We start from the raw sequence: 22307 nt of genomic DNA on the forward strand, positions 1-22307 counted from the left end.
AGTCTGTGACATGTTCTTAGCAAAAGTCATTAAGAACCATGCTTCATAAAGAAGATAGAGAACTGCAGGATAATGTTGAAAAAATCAGAAATAAAATTTGCCCATTAAGTAGTAAGACCAGTTTTCTTTCTTGACTTCTAACTCATTCTGAAGGCATTTCTAATCTTAAGTTGCTTAGGGAATTTATGGAAGAAAAATGAAAGAAGATGCCAATTTGTACATCTTTAAACAGCATTCTTGAAAAGTTATCTAGAACATTCCTAAAAATGACTTGTAAATTTTCAGAAGGTGAGAAGTATTTAGAAATAGCGATCAGACGACAACCAGCATTACACGTTAGAGATCTTCCCACTAAAGTCATAAATGAGAACAGTGCCAACCATGGCATCTCTGGAAGTTCTAGCTAATGCAGGAAAAAGAAATGAGAGTAAAACTTGGAGAAAAGAGGACGAAATTGTCAGGAGTGATATGATTATTACATTGAAGCCTCAAGGGCTGAAGATGTAAGGAAAAATTTTGACTAGGAAAGAAATACCATAAATAACGTTGAAAAACATAACAGGAGAAAATTTTTGTTGACATTTATGGCAGAGTTAATATTCCGAAAATTCAAAGAACTCTTGTATCAATAAAAAAGGTGAACACTCTGATAGGAAAATATGTAAGAGACATAAACAAGCAATTTTGAATTTTAAAAATGCCACTTACCAATAAACATAAAAAGATACTCAATCTAACTACTAATGAAAATACCATTTTTTTAGAAGGGAGAGAAATACCATTTCTCTAGAAAATGCCATGCTCTTCTAAAGAACATTTCATCGATGTATATGAAGAGCATCTCAGATGTGCAAACTGTTAGATCCATAATTTCACTTTTAGAAATTCATTTAAGAAACAATCTTGCAAGGTGTATAAACAAGGATATTCATGAACCTGTTCGTAATAGCACAAAATTGACCTCAACTGAGAGTCCACGAAGAAGAGATTAGTAATCGCTGTTTCTCCAGCAGGAGCACTCTTGGCCCTTTAGGGAGGCCAGGTTTTTTAATTTTTATTGTGATTCAGGTGAAAGTTTACAGAGCAAATTCATTTTCCATACAGTAGTTCATGTACATTTTGTCTCATGACATGGACCACAGTGTCCCACAGTGTAACAGCTCTCCTGTAATGTAACACTTCCTCCCCATAGTTACCTCTTCCTTGTGTCCTTCCCTCCCATGCACTCCTGCCCCCCCCACCCCCGCAGCTGTCTCCCTGTGCATACACTGCCCTCTGTTCTCCATGATTGACCTCTCCAAGGAGTGTATCTGCCTGATGTAAATGTCCAGCCCATAGGCCTGTTTATTATTTGGCTGGAAGCCACAAGAGTGAGTTCAATTCCAGACCTAAAGGGCAGCTGTGAGCCATAGTCCCAGGGATTTCACTGGGCTCTAGCAGACCCGCAAACCTGGTCTTTCTTTTTTTTTTCTTAATGATTTTGAGTTTTGTTCCACGTTGTTCTCCTGCTCTATCCAGGGTCTCCTGCACTGATCCCCCTCCCAGTAGTTGCCAGTGGTAGCCAGGCACCATCTAGTTCTTCTGGTCTCATAAGTCATACAGGCTGAGTATCTCATGGTCTGCCAGTCCCTTGGATTAATTGTTTCCATGTGTCTTTGGTTTTCTTCATTATTCTTTGCTCTGGATGAGGAAAGACCCATCATTGCATCTAAGTGGCCACTTGCAAGCTTTTAATATCCCAGTTGCTACCTGCCGAAGTAGGATGTGGAACAGTGTTTTGTGTAGTATGTTATGCCAATGAGCTTGATGTCTCCGGGGACCATGGTCCTGAGTTTATAGGTCCAACTACTTGGTCACTTTGGGTAGCTGGCTATGGCCAAGAAGTGACTACAACCTTGTCCCTTGTCAGCTCTACTGTATGCCTAGCCATTCTTATAACACATACAAATACGTTTCTTAGAAACGTCATCTGCCAACCCTGTACATGGTTGTGGGCACTCTGCCCCCTGTCTGGACAAACTTGATCGTTCAGCCTGTCCACCCATCTGTCCACCCATAGATCAGTGTTTGCTATCACTGACAATGCAGTACTGAATGTGCAAAACGGTTCATCTTTGTTGTCTGTTCCTCCCATGTACCTCTCTCTGTCTTCCTCTTCCTCATCGCCACCATGTTGATCACTCACATTTGGTACATAGCCCTTCCCTTCACCCAAATCAATACTTATCTCTACCTATCTAGCAGTGTTTCCCTCCCTTCCCTCCCCCCCGCCAGGTAAACAAAAAAGAAAATTTCATTCCATCCATATATAAACCTTTCCTTGACTTTTCACAATAGCAGACTAAGACAATATCTGTCCTTCTGTGATTGACTTATTTCACTCAGCATAATGTCCTCCAAGTTCATCCACGTTATGCGGGGTTTTGCAGAGTCTATGTTACTCTTTAGGGTTGCATGATATTCCATTTTGTGTATGTACCGTAGTTTGTTTATCCATTCTTCTGTTGTTGGGCGCCTAGGTTGTTTCCATCTTTTTGCTATTATAAATAGTACTGCAGTGAACGTGGATGTGCATGTATCTGTTCTTGTCCTGGCTCTCACTTCTTTAGGATATATACCTGCTGTTCTGGTTCCCTAGTGCCACTCTGACAAGAAAATACCACAAATGGGATGGCCTTAACAAATAGGAGTTTATTCTCTTACAGTTTAGAGGCTTTAAGTCCAAGTTCAAAGTGCCAGGCTCTAGGGGCTGGGTGAAAGCCCCTCAACCTTGGGGTCCAGCTCTGCCTCCTGCTCCCAGCTCACTGGAGCTAGAGGCATTTCTTCACTCAGACAGCTGCTAGCTGCTGAGGCTGACAAACCCAAGTTCGACAAATAAAATGGCACAGTCCCGATATTACCAAACCACACAGCAGGCCATTAATTTAAGTCCATTGTAAGTCCTAAGGTCGGCAGAGCATGGCAAGCTACTGAACAACGACATGGTTACATGCAGGGTCCAAGCATGCCATAAGCTAGAGACCGTGCCCCAAGGCTTCTGCTTATATACAGGAAGCAGACCACATTCCCTAAGGCAGCTGCTCAGCCTGCTCACAGTAGATTCCACCAATCTCATCATGGGGAATACTATATCCAACTGCCCAGCCACTCAATCAGGCCAAGCCAAGTTGCCACACAAACTGAACAACCACACCTGGTAATGGAATTGCTGAGTCAGATGGTATTTCTGATTCCAACTTTTTGAGGAATCGCCTTACTGCTTTCCACAGTGGTTGTATCATTTGACAGTCCCACCAGCAGTATATGAGAGTCCCAATCTCTCCACATCATTGCCAGCATTTGTTATTTTCTATCTTGTTGAACTTTGCCACTAGGGCTGGGGCAAGATGGTATCTCATTGATGCTTTGATTTTCATTTCTCTAATGGCTAACCCACCAGCCACTCCTCGAAAGGAAGGTTGGGCAATCTACTTCCGTAGTGATACCGCCTCGGAAACCCAAGGAGGGGTCGCTATGAGTTGGGTCTGACTCGACGGCACATAACAACAACAGCAACAATGGCTAATGGTTGTGAACATTTCTTCATGTGTTTGTTAGCAGTCTGAATATCCTCTGGTGAAATGTCTGTTCACGTCTTCTTGGGCAGGGCAGTTTTGTACATACTGCAGGACGTTTAGCATCCCTGGCCCTGAGTATCAAATGCTAATAGCCTCGCCACCATTGTAACAACCAGAAAAGTCCTGCCCCCTCCACACACGTCCTTAAACACTGTCTGGGTGTGAGCAGGAGCACTCTCCGTTGAAAACCACTGGTTGGATCAGTTTTGGCCTGTACACATAACGAGCTGCCATTTTAACAAAGCAGTGAGTGTAGGGTTGATTGATTCTTTTTGTTTGTGTTTTAAATTCTTCGGGAAAATTCTTAGTGATAAATTGTTAAATGAGAAATGCAGATTGTGGAAGAGTCTATATCGTGTAATATATAAATTCAATGTGTTCAACAAATGTTATTCCTGCCGATAGGTGCCCTTGTGTAGGTTTTGACTCAGGGCGACCCCATGTGACCAAGCAGGACTGATTGCTTCTAGGCTATCATGTTTACGGGGCAGATTGCAGGTCTTTCTCTGGAAGAGCTGGTCAGTGGGCTCAGACCCTTCAGTTAGCAGGCACCGTGCTTCTTACTCAACAAACGCATATTGATTTAGCATTTAAGATGTGCCATACGCTGCTTCCACTTCATATGGGGAAAATATTGAAGGATAGAGAACTGACAGTCTGTATCCTTTACGTATAAATAACTTGGCAATAAAATAGAGTTTTAAAGTGAATATTGCATTACATGTACATTCAAATGTTACCCTTCAAAGAAGTTACCTTGGCAAACAAAATAATAATAATCTATAATTTCACCACCTAATCATTTTTAAATAATTTGAGAATATGTTTTTGTGTATTGTTTTTAATGTATGTATTCATATACAGATATTTTATACATAAACAATCACAAACATACTAGACATTTTTCTGTGTTGAAAATTATTGAAAAATTGTTCTGCTGCAAATATTCTGTTGTAAAACTTTGGTGTTATTTTTGACAGTGTATTATTTATCTAATGAGGAAGAAAAGTTACACTTTAAACAAGAAGATGCCCAGCATTACAGGCAGCCCCTGGGTTATGAGTGTCCCACTTCCCTACGAACCAACCCTATTTAAAAAAAAAATCAAGGTACATGCAATGATTTGTAATAATAACTAGTGCTACTTTGCAACACACATCAAAGCATTATTATTATTATTATTACTGTGTTATGTTAATATATGTTTTAGTGAATCTAGAAGTGTTTCTTTAATGTTTTATGCATAGAAGGGTACACTATATATTGTATACTAAGATAAACATTTGACTAACTGACGTTAGATATGAACCATACAAAATTCAACTTAAAGACAGACTTAGGAATGGAAAATGGAAAAGTGTTTGTAATGTGGGGACTTGCCTGTATTTTAATTAGCATAATTAATATTTTGCTGCCAAGGCACTTTGCTTTAAAAGACAACAATCAGTAGGCATGTTTGTTTTTAAAATTATTTTTCATTATAATGATTTAATCTTTTATTTTCAAGAGATGTGATTGGGTACCTCTTCCTGTTCTTATATCATTTTGGCTTGTTTTTTTTTTTTAATAAAACAATGTCTTATTCTCTTTTTTAATATAACATGCCTATATTTGCTTGAATATTTCAAACGTATATAGTATAAAGTTTGTGTCAGATTGTTGTTCTGTACGTTAATTTCATATGGCGTGAATTCAGGTTTAATTACTGATCTTGTTGGTTATCTTTTTTCACATTACATGTTGTCATTGGTTTGGCGTTTTGTCATTGCTTTTGGCTTTTGTAAGCTTACTTTGAGTGGGAGGGATCTCGTGTTTGTTTGCTCTCAGCCAGCCCCTAATGTCTAGCAGTGAGCCTGCTCCTGGCACCTACCAAACACTCAGCCTCCTTAGTCCTCTTGACACTTCCTGGTCTGCTTCCCGAACACAGCCTGCCTGCAGCTTTAGCCTTGTTCGGTGTTACTTATCTAGCTGTTCCATAGAGATATTTATATCTTATTCAAGTATGGTTGGGTTATTTCAGTTTTCTCTTTTTTTGTATTTTACTGCCAATGGTATAAGGAGCTCTGGTGGTACAGTGGTCAAGGCATTCATCTACCAACCAAAAAGGTCAGCAGTTTGAACACACCAGCCACTTCATGGCAGAAAGATGTGACAGTCTGCCTCCATAAAGATTCACAGCCTTGGAAACCTGGGGGGCAGTTCTACTCTGTCCTGTAGGGTCACTATGAGTCAGGATCAAACCGATGGCAGTGGGTTTGGTTTTGGGTGTTTATCGTTGGTGTATGCTTGAAGGAGGGGTCGGGAGCTGATGAAAGTGTGAACTCACTAAACCACTTGACCATCCTGGTTTTTCTAAAATCCATCTCTTATGTTATAAACAGAGTCCTGGGTGGTGTAGACAGTTAAGTGCTCGGCTGCTAACCCAAAGGTTGGTCATTTGGGTGCATCCAGAGGCACTGCAGAAGAAAGGCCTGGCAGTTGACTTCTAAACAACCAGACACTGAAAACCCAGCGACCACATCTCTGCTGTGACGCGGAGGGGTCACTGAGTCGGAATTGACTCAGCAGCAGCTGGTTTTGGTTTTCTGATACAAACACAGCGTATAAATTAGGAAAAACAAAACTCAAGATTTTCTTTTTTTTCTTCTCTGGTTAAAAAAATTAGACTCTTTTTAAATAGAAAAGGGCTGTTTTTAAATAGAAAAGGACTGTTGAATAATTAGTTACACAGTTTATCTTCTCACTGGACTCTAGGGGAGCTCTGGTGGCACAGTCCCTAAGATATTTGACTGCTAACCAGAAGACTGGCAGTTCAAACCTATCAGTCACTCCTTGGAGGGAAGACTGGACAGTCCACTTCCATAGAGATAACTACCTCGGAAACCCAAGGAGGGGTCGCTATGAGTCAGAAACGACTTGACGGTAGTAAGTTTTTTGGAGGCTCTCTAGATTTTAGATGAAGAAAATAGGCTGTGAACCAGGGGCGTTCGGGTTTATTTGTTAGAATTTCTGTGATATTTCAAAGCTAGGAAGATACCAATGTAGGTGTTGTTACTGATGCAGCAAGGGTGGGTCAAGGGCACGGACGGGGGAGGGGTCTGCAGCGGTAAGAAGGTCCTGGGTAGAACGGCTCGTTTTCCAGATATCCGCAGACTCATCTCTAGGCAAATCCTGGAAATGATTTTATTTTGTTTTCTGTTCATAGACCTCTCCATGAAGTGTCTACTTTGAATCTGTATAACTCCTGTAGGTTTAGGAACTCATTTAAATTAGCCTTTAAAAGCAGCCATTTTGCTGCTAGTAAACTACTCCGTTTCTCTTAAGTGAACCTACCATAATGGCAGAAACCAGACCGAACTCACTGCCATCAAGTCAATTCTGACTCATAATGACCCCCGTTGGGTTTCCAAGGCTGTAGATCTTTATGGAAGCAGACTGCTCCGTCTGTCTTTTGTAGAGTGGCTGCTGGGTTTGAGCTACCAAGCTTTTTGGTTAGCAGGCAGATGGCATAACCACTACAGCACCAGAGTTCCTCCCGGCAAAAGTGGTGTCGGAATCCTAAGTGACAGCTCCCAGTCTGCTTTTTAAGAGCCTGGGTTTAATTGTTTTCTCCTCTTATCTCCTCTTTCACCTGAATAAAGAAAACAGGGCCTCCACCTCCGTAAACCTCTGGTACTTGGAATACACTATTCACATGTGCAAAATGATTCTAACTCTGAATATAACTCTGAATTTTGTTGGGCGAGAGAATAATTTATAATTGCCTCAGCTTGTAAGAAATATTCTTGATCATAGCTATGATTCATGTACACCAAGCTCTTATTCATGAATGCCAATCAAAGCGGTGCCCCCCCCCCCTCGCAGGGGAAGTGGAATTTGCTTGAATCAGTTGTTGAACTGGGTAACAGGAGTGTTTGCAGGAAATACTTTACATGGAAAAAAGTAAGGGTTTTAATTTATGGTAGAATCTGTAGTAGTACTGTGATGCTCAGTGTGGCCCTGTCCTGCTGTCTGGACGTGGGGACGTGACATGCAGGACTGATCCGTCCTCGCCCTGCTCCCTGCTGCATAGACCAGACCAGTCGAGGGCCACATTCAGTCTCACTCTGAGGACACAGAATGTGTACTGCCTAAGAGAGCACCTGTGGATGAGGACGCTTGAAAGCGCATCCCAGGCAGCGACTGAAATGACCAGGACGTGGTGGTGGGCAAGCTGGGAAGGCCAGTCCTTTAGGCACGTGCCCATCTTTCTGTCAAACCTCCTTTAAAGACCGCTAGCAGCTTTCTAGTTGTCGTGTCATCTTCGTTTCCTATTTCTAATCATTTTGATTGGGTTTAAGATTCCGTCAGAAAAACCTTGTTTGGCATCACTGCGAGTCCTTCACATTAAGCTGCAGCTGTGGAGGGAGCTCAGCTAGGGAGGTAACATGATATCCTCTGGCCAGATCTTGCATTTACCAAATTCTAATGACAGTCTTGTATTTCATTGACAACAGGAAGAGCTAAAGAAAGACCTTAAACTTAAGAAAGAAAGAGACCTGGCGCAGGCTGCCACAGTGGCTGCAGGACCCCCGGGGTCTGCAGCCCCTCCAGCCCCTCCACCGTCACCTCCAGCCGCCCCACAGCACCCAGGCCTCCTGTCCACACCCACGCTACCTGTGGTTTCCCAGAAGAGGAAGCGGGAAGAGGACAGAGACTCCAGCTCCAAGTCCAAGAAGAAGAAAATGATCTCTACTACCTCAAAGGAAACCAAGAAGGACACAAAGCTTTACTGTATCTGTAAAACGCCTTATGATGAGTCTAAGTGAGTAGATCTTTTTGAGCTCTAGTTGTTTCTTCACCAGTTTAGCTGTTAGATTGATGATTTTGAAGAGATTAGTAGATCGGGAGAAATCTAGGAGAAAATAGTCAAAAGCGAGGGTAAGGGGCTTCCTCTGTGATCTTTCATCCGAGACCCTTCATCTTGACACTAGGAAGGGGAAGTGTGTTATTTCACGCGCTCATGAGTCTTGGTGGTCTGTCGCCATGTTCCTTCCTGTCAAAAACAAGCTTTCTGTTGCTCCTTTGCTGTTCCTCTCTGGGTTGATGCCCACCAGTCAGTGGTGCTGTCTGGTGGGGAGGGGCATGATTACTGCTTCTCAGACGGAGAGCACCCTTTCTGGGCTCTGCTCCCAAGCCTGTGATGGCATTCAGTCCTGGAAACCATCAGCATATCAATGGGGAAGAGAATTCAAGTTCACATGCTGGGGTTCCTTTTATTGTATCATTTTAAACAGCTTTGTGTTTTTTACATTTGACTACCACAGCTTAATATTATTTTTATCAGAATTCTCACTTTTTTATTAGGGACAAAAGTCAGAAAAATACCAAAAAAATGACCCTGTCACCATTCTTCCAGTGTGACCCTCAGAAATTGGATTCGCGTCACAGCGAGCAGCTGCTTTTGACGGTTGTGACTTGTGTTTGGTGACAGAAGCAGCAGTGTGGAGACACGAATCCATGAGTGTAGTTTCATTTTTGGCGTCATTACTAACATTTGACTCAGTATTTAGCTTCCATTTTGAGCATTAAAATGTTGGCCAGCTTTTTTAAGCCAAAATTACCTGTAATAATTTTCACAGTACGAAGAAGTGCATTTGATTGTGCCAAAATACGTGACCATTTGGAATTAGGAGTAGTTAGTGTCTGCTTTAGGTGGGCACCTATGCAATTCATAAAATACCATTGTGGTCTCAACATTGACGCTGCTTTGGGGGCACTGTCTAAATCATGATCTCTTTGCAAATGCCAGATCAAAACTTTGTGTTGGTAGATTGAGCTGTATGTTAAATTAAACATTACTCAGTTGAGATCAGTTTGGGCCTCTTCACTTTTCATTGTCTTTCCTCGTTGGGAATTATATATAATGTAAAAAGTGGAGCCCAATGAACTGACTTTTCCCTTTGTCTAATACAAGCGTGCCTCACTTTAAGCAAAATTCACTAAATGATTTACAGAACTTGATTGACTCCCTCTACAAAAAGATTTGCTTATGAATTGTCTTTAACTATCAAGACTTGTTTTGGCCTATTTCAAATCTTCAAATTACAGAAATCCATTTCACCCACCACTTGATGAACAGCAGAGTTGCATAAAAGGAGGTCCACCTGCGTGCGTGCTCATTCTGTTGAGACGGCTTCATTACGTGGATGCCTCATCTTTTTCAGCTTCATTATTAACATTCCTGCGTTCCAGGTTCATTCATGCCACGTTCTAGTTGGGAGGAGTGGGGGATTTTTTAGGAGTACCTTGTAATCTCTCAGACTCTAGTTTAACCTGAGGCTGGTTTGGAACTCTAGGGACAAGAAATTGAAAGTCAGGTCCTAAGCTGACTGCCAGACCACAGCCCGATGGAGGCAATGTACAAACCGCCTCGAGCAACCTTAGCCCACGGCGGTGAAGGACATGGGAGAGTCACGGGAGAAAGAGTGATGACATAGGGCCAAGCACTGCCCCGGGACCGCTGTTACATTGTCATCACGAAGCAGGGTAGTTTGAAGCTTGCACACTACTTCCATTCCTGGGTGAACTGACCTACGAAGGCCTTGATAGATAGAGTAGGCTGGCAGTAGTATCAGCAAGGGCAGCTGGATCCCTTTGACCCATGCGACTTCTCACGTTCCTTCACAGCTCCGGTCAACACATTAGACACACGGAGTAAGCGTTTGCCATTAAAGATTTCATATCAGAAAAGCTCTTGGAGGGTTCAGTGTTTGTGACTCCCCCAGTGGCACAGCCATACAGTCCCATCCCACCTTCCCACATACTATTTCAAACCTCTCACGATTTTAGTAACTGTGCTTACATCCCTCTCTGCACGCCGTATCCCTGGTTCTGAATTGAAGCAGCTCCTTCAGAGTTGCTATGCAGATAACTCCCGAGGCCTCACTCTCCACGTATCCACACACGTGATGTTCACTGACAACCGACCTAGGTCACAACTGGTTAGAAGACAATGTTTGATTCCAACGTTTATTTAGACAACTTGGTAGGAATTGAATGACTCCACGTGCCTTCCTCAGTTTTCCTCCTCATACCATGTCATGACCTTCCACACATGGCTGGCCTGCATGTTCCTCAGAGTGTTCACTTCTACTCGGTGTTGGCGCTTCGCTTTGTTTTCAAATTGAAATTGTGCGATACATTTTCAAACCTATCTAAGAAGTAGCCCTGACATTGAAATGGCTTCTGCAGTATAGGTTTGACAGATGTAAGTCTTCAATTCTTTGGCTTTGGTTTTTGTGCCTGTTAAGTTTTACACACATTCATTAAGAGAGAGACATTACCATCAGTGTATTACTTATTATTTTTTTTTTTCAAATTCCAGTATGTTTTTAAAGACTCATATTTCACTCAACAGTGTATTTGTTGAAATTGATGTGAGTGACTCTGTTTCCACGCTGAGACCGTGTCCGATGCTGTAGCTTGCCAGGGGCAGAATGGTTGCATTTAGGATGTTAGCTGCCTCACTGCAGAAAGTCAGCCTGTAAGAAAGTGAATCAGGACAGGGAAGACAGATTTACGTACCATGCAGCTCAAAATGACAACTACATTGTCATTTTCATTGTGAATACTTTTAGGTTCTATATTGGCTGTGATCTTTGTACTAACTGGTATCATGGAGAATGTGTTGGCATCACAGAAAAGGAGGCTAAGAAAATGGATGTGTACATCTGTAATGATTGTAAACGGGCACAAGAGGGCAGCAGTGAGGAATTGTACTGTATCTGCAGAACACCTTATGATGAGTCGCAGTGAGTTCTGATAAGAGCATCCTATTTAATCATTTAGGAAGCCAAACTGCTCTGACTGGTTATTTATTTTTAATTAAAAAGCAAGATTTTTTTTCTGCATATATTATACACTTACATTACAAATTCCTTCCCAGTTTTTTTTCTCTTCTTCCCTCTTTACCTCCCCTTCAAAGTTTATGTTGCTTCCTAGTGAATGTTTTAGATGCCTTGGGGGAAATATAGTTTAATGGTAGATTTGACTCTTCATTACGTAACACAGCAATTAATGAGATTTTAAACAGCCTGATTTGTTTGGACTTTATCAGTGTTTGAAATGGTGTGCTTTACTATAGGTTAGAAAAACACTAATTTGGGTTACAAGCTCTGAGATTGTTATTAGCTTATAGGATTTTGAATTCCCATTTGGGGAGCCGATATCAGCTTCCCATCTGATATGGTACCAGTTGAAAGATGTTTGCTTTTATTTTGTTTTGAGCTTTAAAGTCAATTAAATATGTTACATTTTTCTTCAAATTGGTTCCCAATATTACAGTGTCATTAGTAAACTTTTACTGCTTGTTCTTAACATCAGAAATCCTAAATTAACACATTGGAATGTCAGTCTTCAAGAATATTTAAACAACCATAATACTAAATCTGGTTATACCCCAGGGCTCTTAGCACGTTTTCAGGTGCATGTTTTATTACTTTCAGAAGTAAATGATAAGTAACATGGTCCCCTCTATTCTGAACTCACATTTCCATTTCGGATCTTGCAGATTTTATATTGGCTGCGATCGGTGTCAGAATTGGTACCACGGGCGCTGCGTTGGCATCTTACAAAGTGAGGCAGAGCTCATTGATGAGTATGTCTGTCCACAGTGCCAGTCAACAGAGGACGCCATGACAGTGCTCACACCGCTGACGGAGAAAGATTACGAGGGGCTGAAGAGGGTGCTGCGCTCCTTACAGGTCAGAGCGCGCTCGGACGTAGGGTGTGAGGAGGAAACCAACCATCGTGACTCGGGAAACGTGCAGGGCTTGAACTTCCTGATCTCAAAGGGAACGCTTAGTCACAGACCCCCACCTCTCCAGGGAAGTGCTTCCCCAACTTCAGTCCTTCACATGCCAGTGTCCTGAGGCTTCCCATTCCTACACACCACCTCAGCCATGGTTTATCTAGCACTTTGATTTAAAATAACTCACTGTTTTCAACCTATCTCACTGCCGTAGATAGAAAGCTGTTTGATTAAATTCTAGTGAGGTACAAATTCTTGTCTAAGGCTTTGAGCCAAAGCCTTCCCTCTCTTACTAAAAATAAAAAGGAGGCGGGGATGGCTTGCAGGCTTAGCAAGTGTCAAGAGAAGTATTCAAGACATGGAGTCCTAGTTTGGACCTTTCCCCAGTTACAGTCATAATCAGAGAAGTGAAAAGAAAATAGTAGTCTCCCTCTGTGGTTGAATGTTATTTAATGTCACATCTCTGCTGCTTCATTAACCGGCAGTAATAAGCATTCCACACTATGAACCCCTCCCACCCCAGTTTTACAGAAATGATTGCAATTTCAACATGACTCAGTTGGCAGATCATCAATTAGGAAGCAGATTACAGATCTCTTGACTCTTTCAGACCAGTTACCTCAACTGTAACACCTAAATGGAATCAGTATTTCCACCCTGACATTAACAATGCCTGGTGTGTTTTTGTTTTTTTTTTCATTTTAGGCCCATAAGATGGCCTGGCCTTTCCTTGAACCAGTAGATCCCAACGATGCCCCAGATTATTATGGTGTGATTAAGGAACCCATGGGTAAGTACTTGAGTGAGTCCAGAGTTTCAGCAGAAGTCTTGACAGATACTTTTCATCCATCAAATTGATACATCACGAGAGCATCTCATGCAGGGCTGGTGGAAATATATATTGGCCTGGCCCATTTGGAGGGTAAATTAGGAGGGCCTGTTAAAGTTTAAATGTGTGTACCCTTGGATCCAGCAGTCTGTGGATTTCATGTACACAAGTATATTGTTCATCACACCAATGTCTATCATTGCAAATACACTAGAAATGACCTAAATAGCCACCAGTAGAAGAGCAACTAAATCAAATGATACATCCACCCAGCGGAGTATTATGCAACTATGTAAAAGGATAAATTAAGTCAATGAGCAGGCTGGCGTCTGTCTGACCTTCTTGTCTTTCCCTGTTACCTCTTCCTCATCTTTTTCTTGACAGAGAGTAAATCTGGCGGGTGCACTGTATATAGCCTCATTTCCCAGGGGATGGGTAGGAGGAAACAGTAATAAATAATAAATAACATTTGTAAAGAAGATGAACGGCCGTAAGTGATTTAAAAAGAATCCATTTGCAAAAGAAATTATAAAAATTCAAATGGAGAAAAGCTTCTAGAGCTGCCAAAAGATAAGTTCCAGCTGATGAAAGAACTGCGTTCCAAAAGCTAGCTAAGCATTTCTAAAAGGGGAGCGCTAGTGTCTGACACAGACTTCCCAGAGGGGAGAACAGGAGGATGAGGTAAATGAGGATTCGGTTAAAACTGTCTTCAAAGACAAATGTAAATAACTTAAGTTGTTACCTCTGTTCTCCTGGTGTTGAAGGTGGAAGATGTCCGCCATCGTCCATGCTTCACATTTGTGTTGTCTCCTTTGAGAAAGCCCCCAGGGCTGTTTATTATATAAATACTGTATATATGCAAAGATTTGCTCTACTTCTAAAAAGAGCACAGTTAATTGTAGAAAATTTAGGAAATGGAGTGAAAAAGAGATGAAAGTACTTTTCATCTTTTCTTCACTGAGTCAAAAAGCCATCTTTATAGACGATACCACCTTTAAATTTGAGTGCGTGTGTGTGCGTGCCCACACGCCTGTGTGCATCAAAATTGAGATTATGTGGTAAATGCTTTCTGCCTGGTAGATAATTTTCTTTGTCATTTGTCTTTACAAACATGATTTTTGTGGCTTTAGATAGCCTATTGAATATACCTTATTTAACCAAAACTCATTTATTGAAGAGCTGGATTGTTTTCTTTTCTTTTTTTTTTTTTTTTTTTTTTTTCTTGAAACCACCAGAGTCAACATCATTGAAGGTATATAGAGAATGATACAGGTCTCCAAGATACTGTCTTGAGAGAAAAGTGCAAGTTGAAACACCACCTAGGTTTTAAGCAGTAAACGATGATATGTTTTCTTCGAGTGCATAAATATGTATAGAAATGTGTAGAAAAATGTAGAATAAACTGGAAATAGTAGTTCCTTTTGGGAATAGGAAGAAACCAACAGAATCTGAATTTTGTGTTTTCTTAAACAGAAACCATTTTAAATTGCTCACCTTGTTGTATAGCTGCAGTACACATTGTTAGCTGGATAGCACCTTCTCTTACATCAGCTGTGATAAAAACTTTCATAACTTTTAATTAAAAGAATAAAACCAAACCTACTGCCATCGAGTGGATTCCAACTTATAATGACCCCACATTGGGTTTCTGAGGCAGTAAATCTCTATGGAAGTAGATGGCCTCATCTTCCTTCCACAGAACAGCTGGTGGGTTTCAACCTCCTGGTTAGCAGTCAGATGCTTTAGGCACTGTGCCACTAGGGTCCTTTAATTATATGGAATTAAAACTGTTTATTCAGTCACTCCCGTTAATGGTCTTTTCTGTTGTTCATCTTTGTTCACATATCTACCTGCACTCTTTGTTTTCTTTGGGAAAATTCCTAGAATTAGAATTTCAGGGTCAAAGGGGGCATGTATACTTTTTTAGTCTTGTGGTCCACATTTTCAAATTGCAGACCAGCACAGTGAACCAGTTCTTCCTAACTATGCCCTTTCTCTCCACACTCTTGAAACATGAGGTATTAACCACTGTTTTGAGGGGAGTATTTTTCATCTTTGAAACTATTTATTTAAAAAATTCTAGGCTTGATACAAAAGTACAGATGTTAAAGAAGTGTAGAGAGGAAAATGTAAAATTTGCCACCACTTCCATCCTGTCCCCTAGAGGTAGTCTCTGAATAGATTGGTCCTGTGATTTGTAATCTCTGCTCTCAGGGCCGAAGATAGGTGGTTGCTTAACCTGGCATGTCTTTGCTAACTAGAGCCATATTAACTGTTGGAATTTTTTCTACGTGAATTTTCTATTTATGTATTCAGCCAGTTGTTCTCCTGAGATGTTCATATTGTTCTGAATGATATTGATGAACTATTTGTAAACTAAGGATGTTCGAAAGTTTTATAGGGGGTTGATTTTGCTTTTGGCATATGGTAGTTTTGAACATCACTGGATTCAGATGTGCTGATCATAATGAATTTTGCCTGTGGTGCCATGCTCACAAGTCTTTTGCCCCATCCCCAGTGTATATAAATACTCACCTATCTGTTACCCTAGCAGGAGCTCTGGTGGCGCAGTGGTTAAGGCATTGGCTGATAACTAGAAGGTTGGTAGTTCACACCTGTTCCTAATAGCGCATACCTGGCCCTTTTTCTCCAATGTTTGTCTTGAAACATTGGGTATTACCACTGTTGAAAAGCCCACTGCCATCAAGTCGGTTCCAAATCATAACGATCCCCACTGAGTTTCCAAGGCTATAAATCTCAGGAGATTTCCCTTGGAACAGCTGGTGGGTTGACCCGCCAGCCTCTGGTTAGCTGCCAAATGCCTTACCCACTGCACCACCAGTGCTCCTTTTACCACTCTTTAGAGGGGAATATTTTTTATATGAGATGAGGTCGTCTGCTTCCATTAAGATTTACAGCCTTGTAAACTGACAGTTCTACTCTGTCCTTTAGGGTCACAATGAATTAGAATCGACTCAGTGGCAGTGGGTTTTATTTGTGTGTTATCCTGGTATTTTTTATGGTTTTAATTTTTTGCCCTTAAGTTTTAATCCACTTAGACTTATTTTGGCATATAGTATAAGATAGAATTTTTTTTCCAGACATGTAGCCAGTTGGCCAACTCTTGTTTATTAATGAATTTTCTTTTCCCTACTGATTTGAAATGCCATCATCAGCATACATGAAATCTTCCACCAAATAGTTAGGTCTTCCCCAATTGTGGCTTCAGTTCATTGATGTCTGTGTCATCCTGCACAAAGCCACACCTCTCATTGTCATAGTTAATAATATTTGTCAATAACTAATTGGTTAAATTCTCTCCCATTTTATTTTTCAAATATTTCACAGATATTCTTGAGCTTGCTTTTTTTTTTTTTGGAAGTCCCTTTAATTTTTTTTTTTTTTTTTCATTCCAAAGTAAACATCTTTGAGATTTCATTTGGAATTACATTTTCACTGGCCCGTTAATGCTCCCAGATTTTATGTAAAATTGTGAACTGAATTTCCTTTAAACAGAACTTTCTCCTAAGTATTAATGTTATTTCAGGCAGGTTTAACTTAGCGTATTCCAAAGCATTGACATGTGTGACACCCTCAGCATTTTTCCCATTCCTGCATACTGTTACCTACTAATGTTTTTATTCATATCAGTTCATGTTTTCCCCTTCAGTTTACTTTAAGTACAAGCATTATATCGTTACCATCAGTATCATTTGTCACAAATAGTAAAAATAAAGAAAGTGATGTTATTAAAGTCCAGAGCAAGGATCACAAGACCAGTAGTGCAGAGATTTTTATCTTAATTCCGGGATGGCCACCTTCTGTTTGCACATGCAGCATCCTTAAGTGTTTGCATGTAAAAGTGGAGTGTAGTTAGATATGCATCGATGACATGTTGGTGTGGTTTCCTGTATTGCAACCAGTTGAGTAACGAGCTGCCATATATAGTTAACCAAAAGTGTAAGAAAAACAAAACTTTCTTAACAGTAGCCAGGATTTATATGGCAGACCCCCCAATCCAAAACAAATCCAGAAAGTGCTCCTGTTCTCTTTGTTAATTGCCAGACAAGCCTCCAGTGCCGGGCTGGCTCAGCTCCAGGGCTGCTTGGACAAGAAATAGATATTCTTGTTAGTTATGTTGCAAGTGCCAGGAATATTCACAGTTGTGTTGGAATAACCTTAAAGCTTTGATCTTGCTGTGCATTTGTGTTTTTAAGACCTTGCCACCATGGAAGAGAGAGTACAAAGACGATATTATGAAAGGTTGACGGAATTTGTGGCGGATATGACCAAAATTTTTGATAACTGCCGTTACTACAATCCAAGTGACTCCCCTTTTTACCAGTGTGCAGAAGTTCTTGAATCATTCTTTGTACAGAAATTAAAAGGATTCAAAGCTAGCAGGTGAGCACATGTGTCCCGTGTTCTGAATTAATTCAGTGGCTCCAATTCTATCCTGTCTATGCAGTGTGTGGTCAGTTTAGATCTTAAAACCAAGAATCTTTTAAAAAATCAAGAATCTACCATATGATACACTACTAAAGACCAATGGGCAGATATAACAGTGAGAAATTGCTGGATTTATCTTTTATTTACTTAAAAACTTTTTTTTTTTAATTGAAAAAGCATTTATTGAATGTTTACAGAATGCAAGGTATTATCTTAAATGACACAGGGCACGGCCAAGTATAATAAGACCAAGCTCTTGCTGCATTTACATCCTCATTAGGGGATTGTTGTTTACTGTTGTTTTTATGTGCCGTGGAGTCAGACCCGACTCATAGCGACCCCTCCTTGGATTTGCGAGGCAGTACCACTATGGAAGTAGATTGCCCAGCCTTCCTTCCGAGGAGTGGCTGGTGGGTTTGAACCACCAGCCCTCTGGTTAGCAGTTAAGTGCCTTAAGCACTACGCTACCAGAGCTCCATTAGGGGATTGGAGAACCATAAACATGACTGATCTCAAAGGTACTATGGGATGGGGACCATACACGAGGAGTTTACAATCTTTTCTCCTTAGTTCATGCTTGCTGTTATCTGTAAAATAAAAGTTCTGGATAATTTCTCTGTGAGCCAAGCTGGGAGTTAACCTCAGTCCAGAGATCTTTTTCTTGGCACCTCTAGTAACATAAAAGCATCGAGCTACGTTGTGTGGAGTTCGGTTATTTTCGCCTCCCGTTCTGTTTCTGAACCTCAGCAACCCTTCTCAAGACCATGATTTTTCTTCCTTCCAACAGAGGCCTGTTTTCTGTTCCTGTGGTAGCTGCCACCACCCTATACCCCTTGGGATTAATGACCCCCCACCCTGCACATCGCACCTACACTCAAAGTCACTGACCCCAGAGATTCAGAGCGAGCAGACCTGGGCCGGGCTGGGGCTTGAGCACCTGTATCTAATGGTCTCCTCGGGGACTCTGCGTACCAAGACGTAGGAAACAGTGCTCGACATGGTTGCTCTTCCGTGAGGAGCATCTGTAGTACTTTCTGTCTCGTCTCCTGAAGCAACATAGATGGTTACCCAGAGCTGTATTTTAAAGTCTGTTTACATAAAATCAAAGTGCAGGACACAAACCCATCGCAAGAATCCAGTCACTTTCTCAGCAAAAGAATAAGCTAGAAACAAGAAACGAAAGGAAGAAAGGTTGGCTAGCTATAGACCTAGAACCTTTACAAAATCTCTGCGACTGACCCATTTGTATTATCCCCTGTCTGTTAATCTGTTAGCTTTAAAACTTTAAATGTAAGCTTTAAAAGTTTAATGTCAAAAGACATTAATCCACTCTGTCTTCTGAATCTCCAGACTTCATTTATTCAGCATATGGTTTTTGAGAACCTGCTGTGTGCCAGAACTGGGAACTAAGCAATGAATAAAATAAAGCCCTGCTGTCCGTGAAGCTCACGTTCCTCCCTGGTGGACAGGGGAACAGTTGATACAGATCACTGTAAAACGCCAAGGATAAAAGAAGGTCGTAAGAGCTCCTAAAGAGGATAAAATAGGTTACCTGTCAACTCACCGGCAGTGAGTTTGGGCTTTTTGGTTTATAAAGTAGTGCTGCGGGAGAAAGATGTGGCAGTCTGCTTCCATAAAGAGTTACAGCCTAGGAGACCACAGGGCACAGCTTTTACTCTGTCCTGTAGGGTCACTATGAGTGGAATTAACTTGACAACAGTGGGTGGTGGTGGGTAGAAGCTTCCAAAGAGGATAAAGTAGGTCACCTAGGAAGTATTGAGTGTTAATTAGACCAGTATCAGATTTCCACTACAGCATGGACTGCTAGATGATTGTGGAGGAATAGATCCACAAGTGTGAGGAAAATCATTTGCAGCCTAAAGGTCTCTGTCCAACCAAGCAATCAGGTGTAGACACAGAATAAATGCATTTTCAGCCACGTAAGGACTCAGAAAAGACTTCTTCCATTTCTTTTCTTACCAAGTTATTTTAAGATGTGCTTTCACAAATATGTAAATCAAAAGAGTGAAAGACCTTGGATCCAGGAAAGAGAGGATGCAAAAGAAGGCCATGAGAATTCTCTGCCAGCAGATGCACGTTGGAGTGGGAACGGAGGGCTCCCGAGGGGACAGGAGATGTCTGGGGAAGAGAAAGTCATACATCAGATGATTTGTTTAAGACAGAGTAATGGAAGGCTAATAATGAATTTAAAAAAGCAGTTATAAACCCCACAAAAAGCCAAGAAGTTCATGGGAGGAACAGACACAGGAAAGAGGTAACTGTGGGGAGGAAGTGGGAAGAGAGCTGTTGCACTGTGGAAAATTGCAGTCAATGTCATGAGACAAAGTGTATGTAAACTGCTGTATGGAAAATGAATTTGCTCTGTAAACTTTCACCCAAATCACAATAAAAATTGGGGGGGAAAAAAACAGAAGGAAATGCCATATTAGAAATGACTAGCTGCTATAGAGAGAAATATTGGCATAGCCATAGAAACTGCATATTACATTGATTTTCATCTTTTAGAGTCAGCTTATAGACAAAGCAGGGAAAACTTGAATTCTGGAACAGAACATCATGTTGCCAGTCTGATCATATCAAAGCACGAATAACAATATAGGAAATGGAGGCAGACAGGTGAAAAGAACAACAATAGTATCAGGAACTTGAAAAGTCGAGAGTCAACCAATAACTATGTTGTTGTTGTTATGTGCCGTCAAGTCAGACCTGACTCATAGCGACCCCTCCTTGGGTTTCCGAGGCAGTATCTCCACCGAAGTAGACTGTCCGACCTTCCTTCCAAGGAGTGGCTGGTAGGTTTGAACCGCCAGCCTTCTGGTTAGCAGTCAAGTGCCTTAAGCAGTACACTACCAGAGCTCCTACCATTAACTGTAGTTCACAGAATAAAAGTTGAGGTGCATTAAAATCAGAGCAGAATTTAAAATTTGCCTTGAGAAGGGAGGTGGGAGAATGGTTAAGTAGCCCAGGCCTCATCTGCCATGCTAGAGTTTAAACAACTAAAGTTGATCAAATAAGAAATAGCAGCATAAAAATCTCACTACCCAACGAACCAAAAGTATAAAGAGTTCAAAGTGATGGATCTTTAGGAGGTGAGTGAGGGTAGGACAGAGGACCATGTAGCTTTTCATTTGAAGCCCTCTGCATTCTTTGATTTTTACCATATACATTGATTACTTGATTAAATTTCTCAAGTTTTTAAATAGGAAGGGTCTAACCTTTGGCAGAAACTGTAAAGGGAGAAGCCGGGGGGTTCGGATCCCACTCTGCTTCAAGGCTTGCAGACAGAACCCCAGCAGCTGCTGATGGAGGCGAGGAAAGCACCTGTGTTCGGGGTCTGTGGCCAAACAAGGAATTTGGGGAAGGAAAGGAGGCAGCCCAGAGGCTGGGTCTGCACAGTAAAGGCCCTTTGGGATATCTTGCCATCTGGTTATTTCCTGTGCCTTTTTATTAGAGTCGGTTTTACATGATTCTCATTAAAGAACATGGAAGCAGAATTGAGAAGTTGGCTCAGATCTGCTTAAATAAAATTGAAATGTGAAGAATTGTCTCAAGGCAACTGACTGTCACCTTTTCAGGGAATTTTCTGTTGATTTCCAGATTTAAGGCAGAATGAAGCATGTGAGTAGTCGATTGCTGGGGTTTGATTTATTTACGGGTTTCCAGTATTGTCTTGGCCATGTTTTCTCCATGTTTAATTCATGATCTCTAGCATTGTTTGCACATTGTTCTCTTGGCTACTCTTTGCTGTAATTTGTCAATCATACCATCCGTGTTCTTTCTCTTCTTCTAGGTTGTGATACCTTTAGTCTGAATGTTTAACTGGAATCAGAACTGGATGTTGGGGCCACTCTGTTGTATGCACTTCAGGATTCCCTGACTCAAATATTGCCCCAGAAATGTTCAGACCAGTTAATACCATTTTTTTAATGTTAAGGAAGATGTATAGTGGTAAACAATTAATTCTAGCAGCTACGTCAAACAATGTATTTAAAAATTGTAAGATCCTGGTGTATTGTGTTTATCTGCTATTCCAATATAAAGTACTTTAGCATAGTCCTGGCCACTATACAGTAACTTGGTTTACTAAAAAAGTTGTGACTAAAACTGTGAAACTAGGAAGGAGACTCTCTGGACTTTAATAGGAAAGTGTGATTTTTAGTATTGCTACTATATTTCTTTTAACAGATTTATTTTTCTCATAGTCCCCACATCAATATAAATTGTATGCTTGTTCACACGCACGCACAGACATATGTGCATCTTTTACCACAGTGGTAATGCTTCTGTAAATGTCGTTACTTACCTTTTTGGCTAAAAATGTTGTAATCGTTATTAGAAGGGAAAAAAATATATAAGTGAATTACTACATACTGTACAGGGAAATTTTTTTTAATATTATAGGTTACATTTTTCTTCCTTGTTCTCTTAGATCTGCTTGCCAAGGGTGAGTGAAAGAACGTGGCTGCTTCCCCGCAGCCTGGCTGACCTTGGCACCCACATAAAGTGCCATTGTTCTCCAAAATGAACGGTGCTTAATTGTTCCCTTTTTTCTGTATTCTGTAGGTCTCATAACAACAAACTCCAGTCCTCAGCTTCTTAA

General features: G+C 41.0%; 1 protein-coding gene across 1 annotated transcript in view; it reads left to right on the top strand.

Annotated features, from left to right (window-relative positions):
• BPTF (bromodomain PHD finger transcription factor) overlaps positions 1–22307 on the top strand; it is a 172971-nt gene extending 150664 nt beyond the window's left edge. Inside the window, exons 28-32 of the mRNA XM_042783542.1 lie at positions 8114–8421; positions 12169–12361; positions 13114–13198; positions 17455–17641; positions 22271–22307. Of these exons, the coding sequence (XP_042639476.1) occupies positions 8114–8421; positions 12169–12361; positions 13114–13198; positions 17455–17641; positions 22271–22307 (810 nt within the window). The remainder of the gene's footprint in view (positions 1–8113; positions 8422–12168; positions 12362–13113; positions 13199–17454; positions 17642–22270) is intronic.

The sequence above is a fragment of the Orycteropus afer genome, unplaced genomic scaffold, assembly GCF_000298275.1.
Source record: "Orycteropus afer afer isolate SDZICR_OR568_19922 unplaced genomic scaffold, OryAfe1.0 scaffold00018, whole genome shotgun sequence".
Lineage (NCBI taxonomy): Eukaryota > Metazoa > Chordata > Mammalia > Tubulidentata > Orycteropodidae > Orycteropus > Orycteropus afer.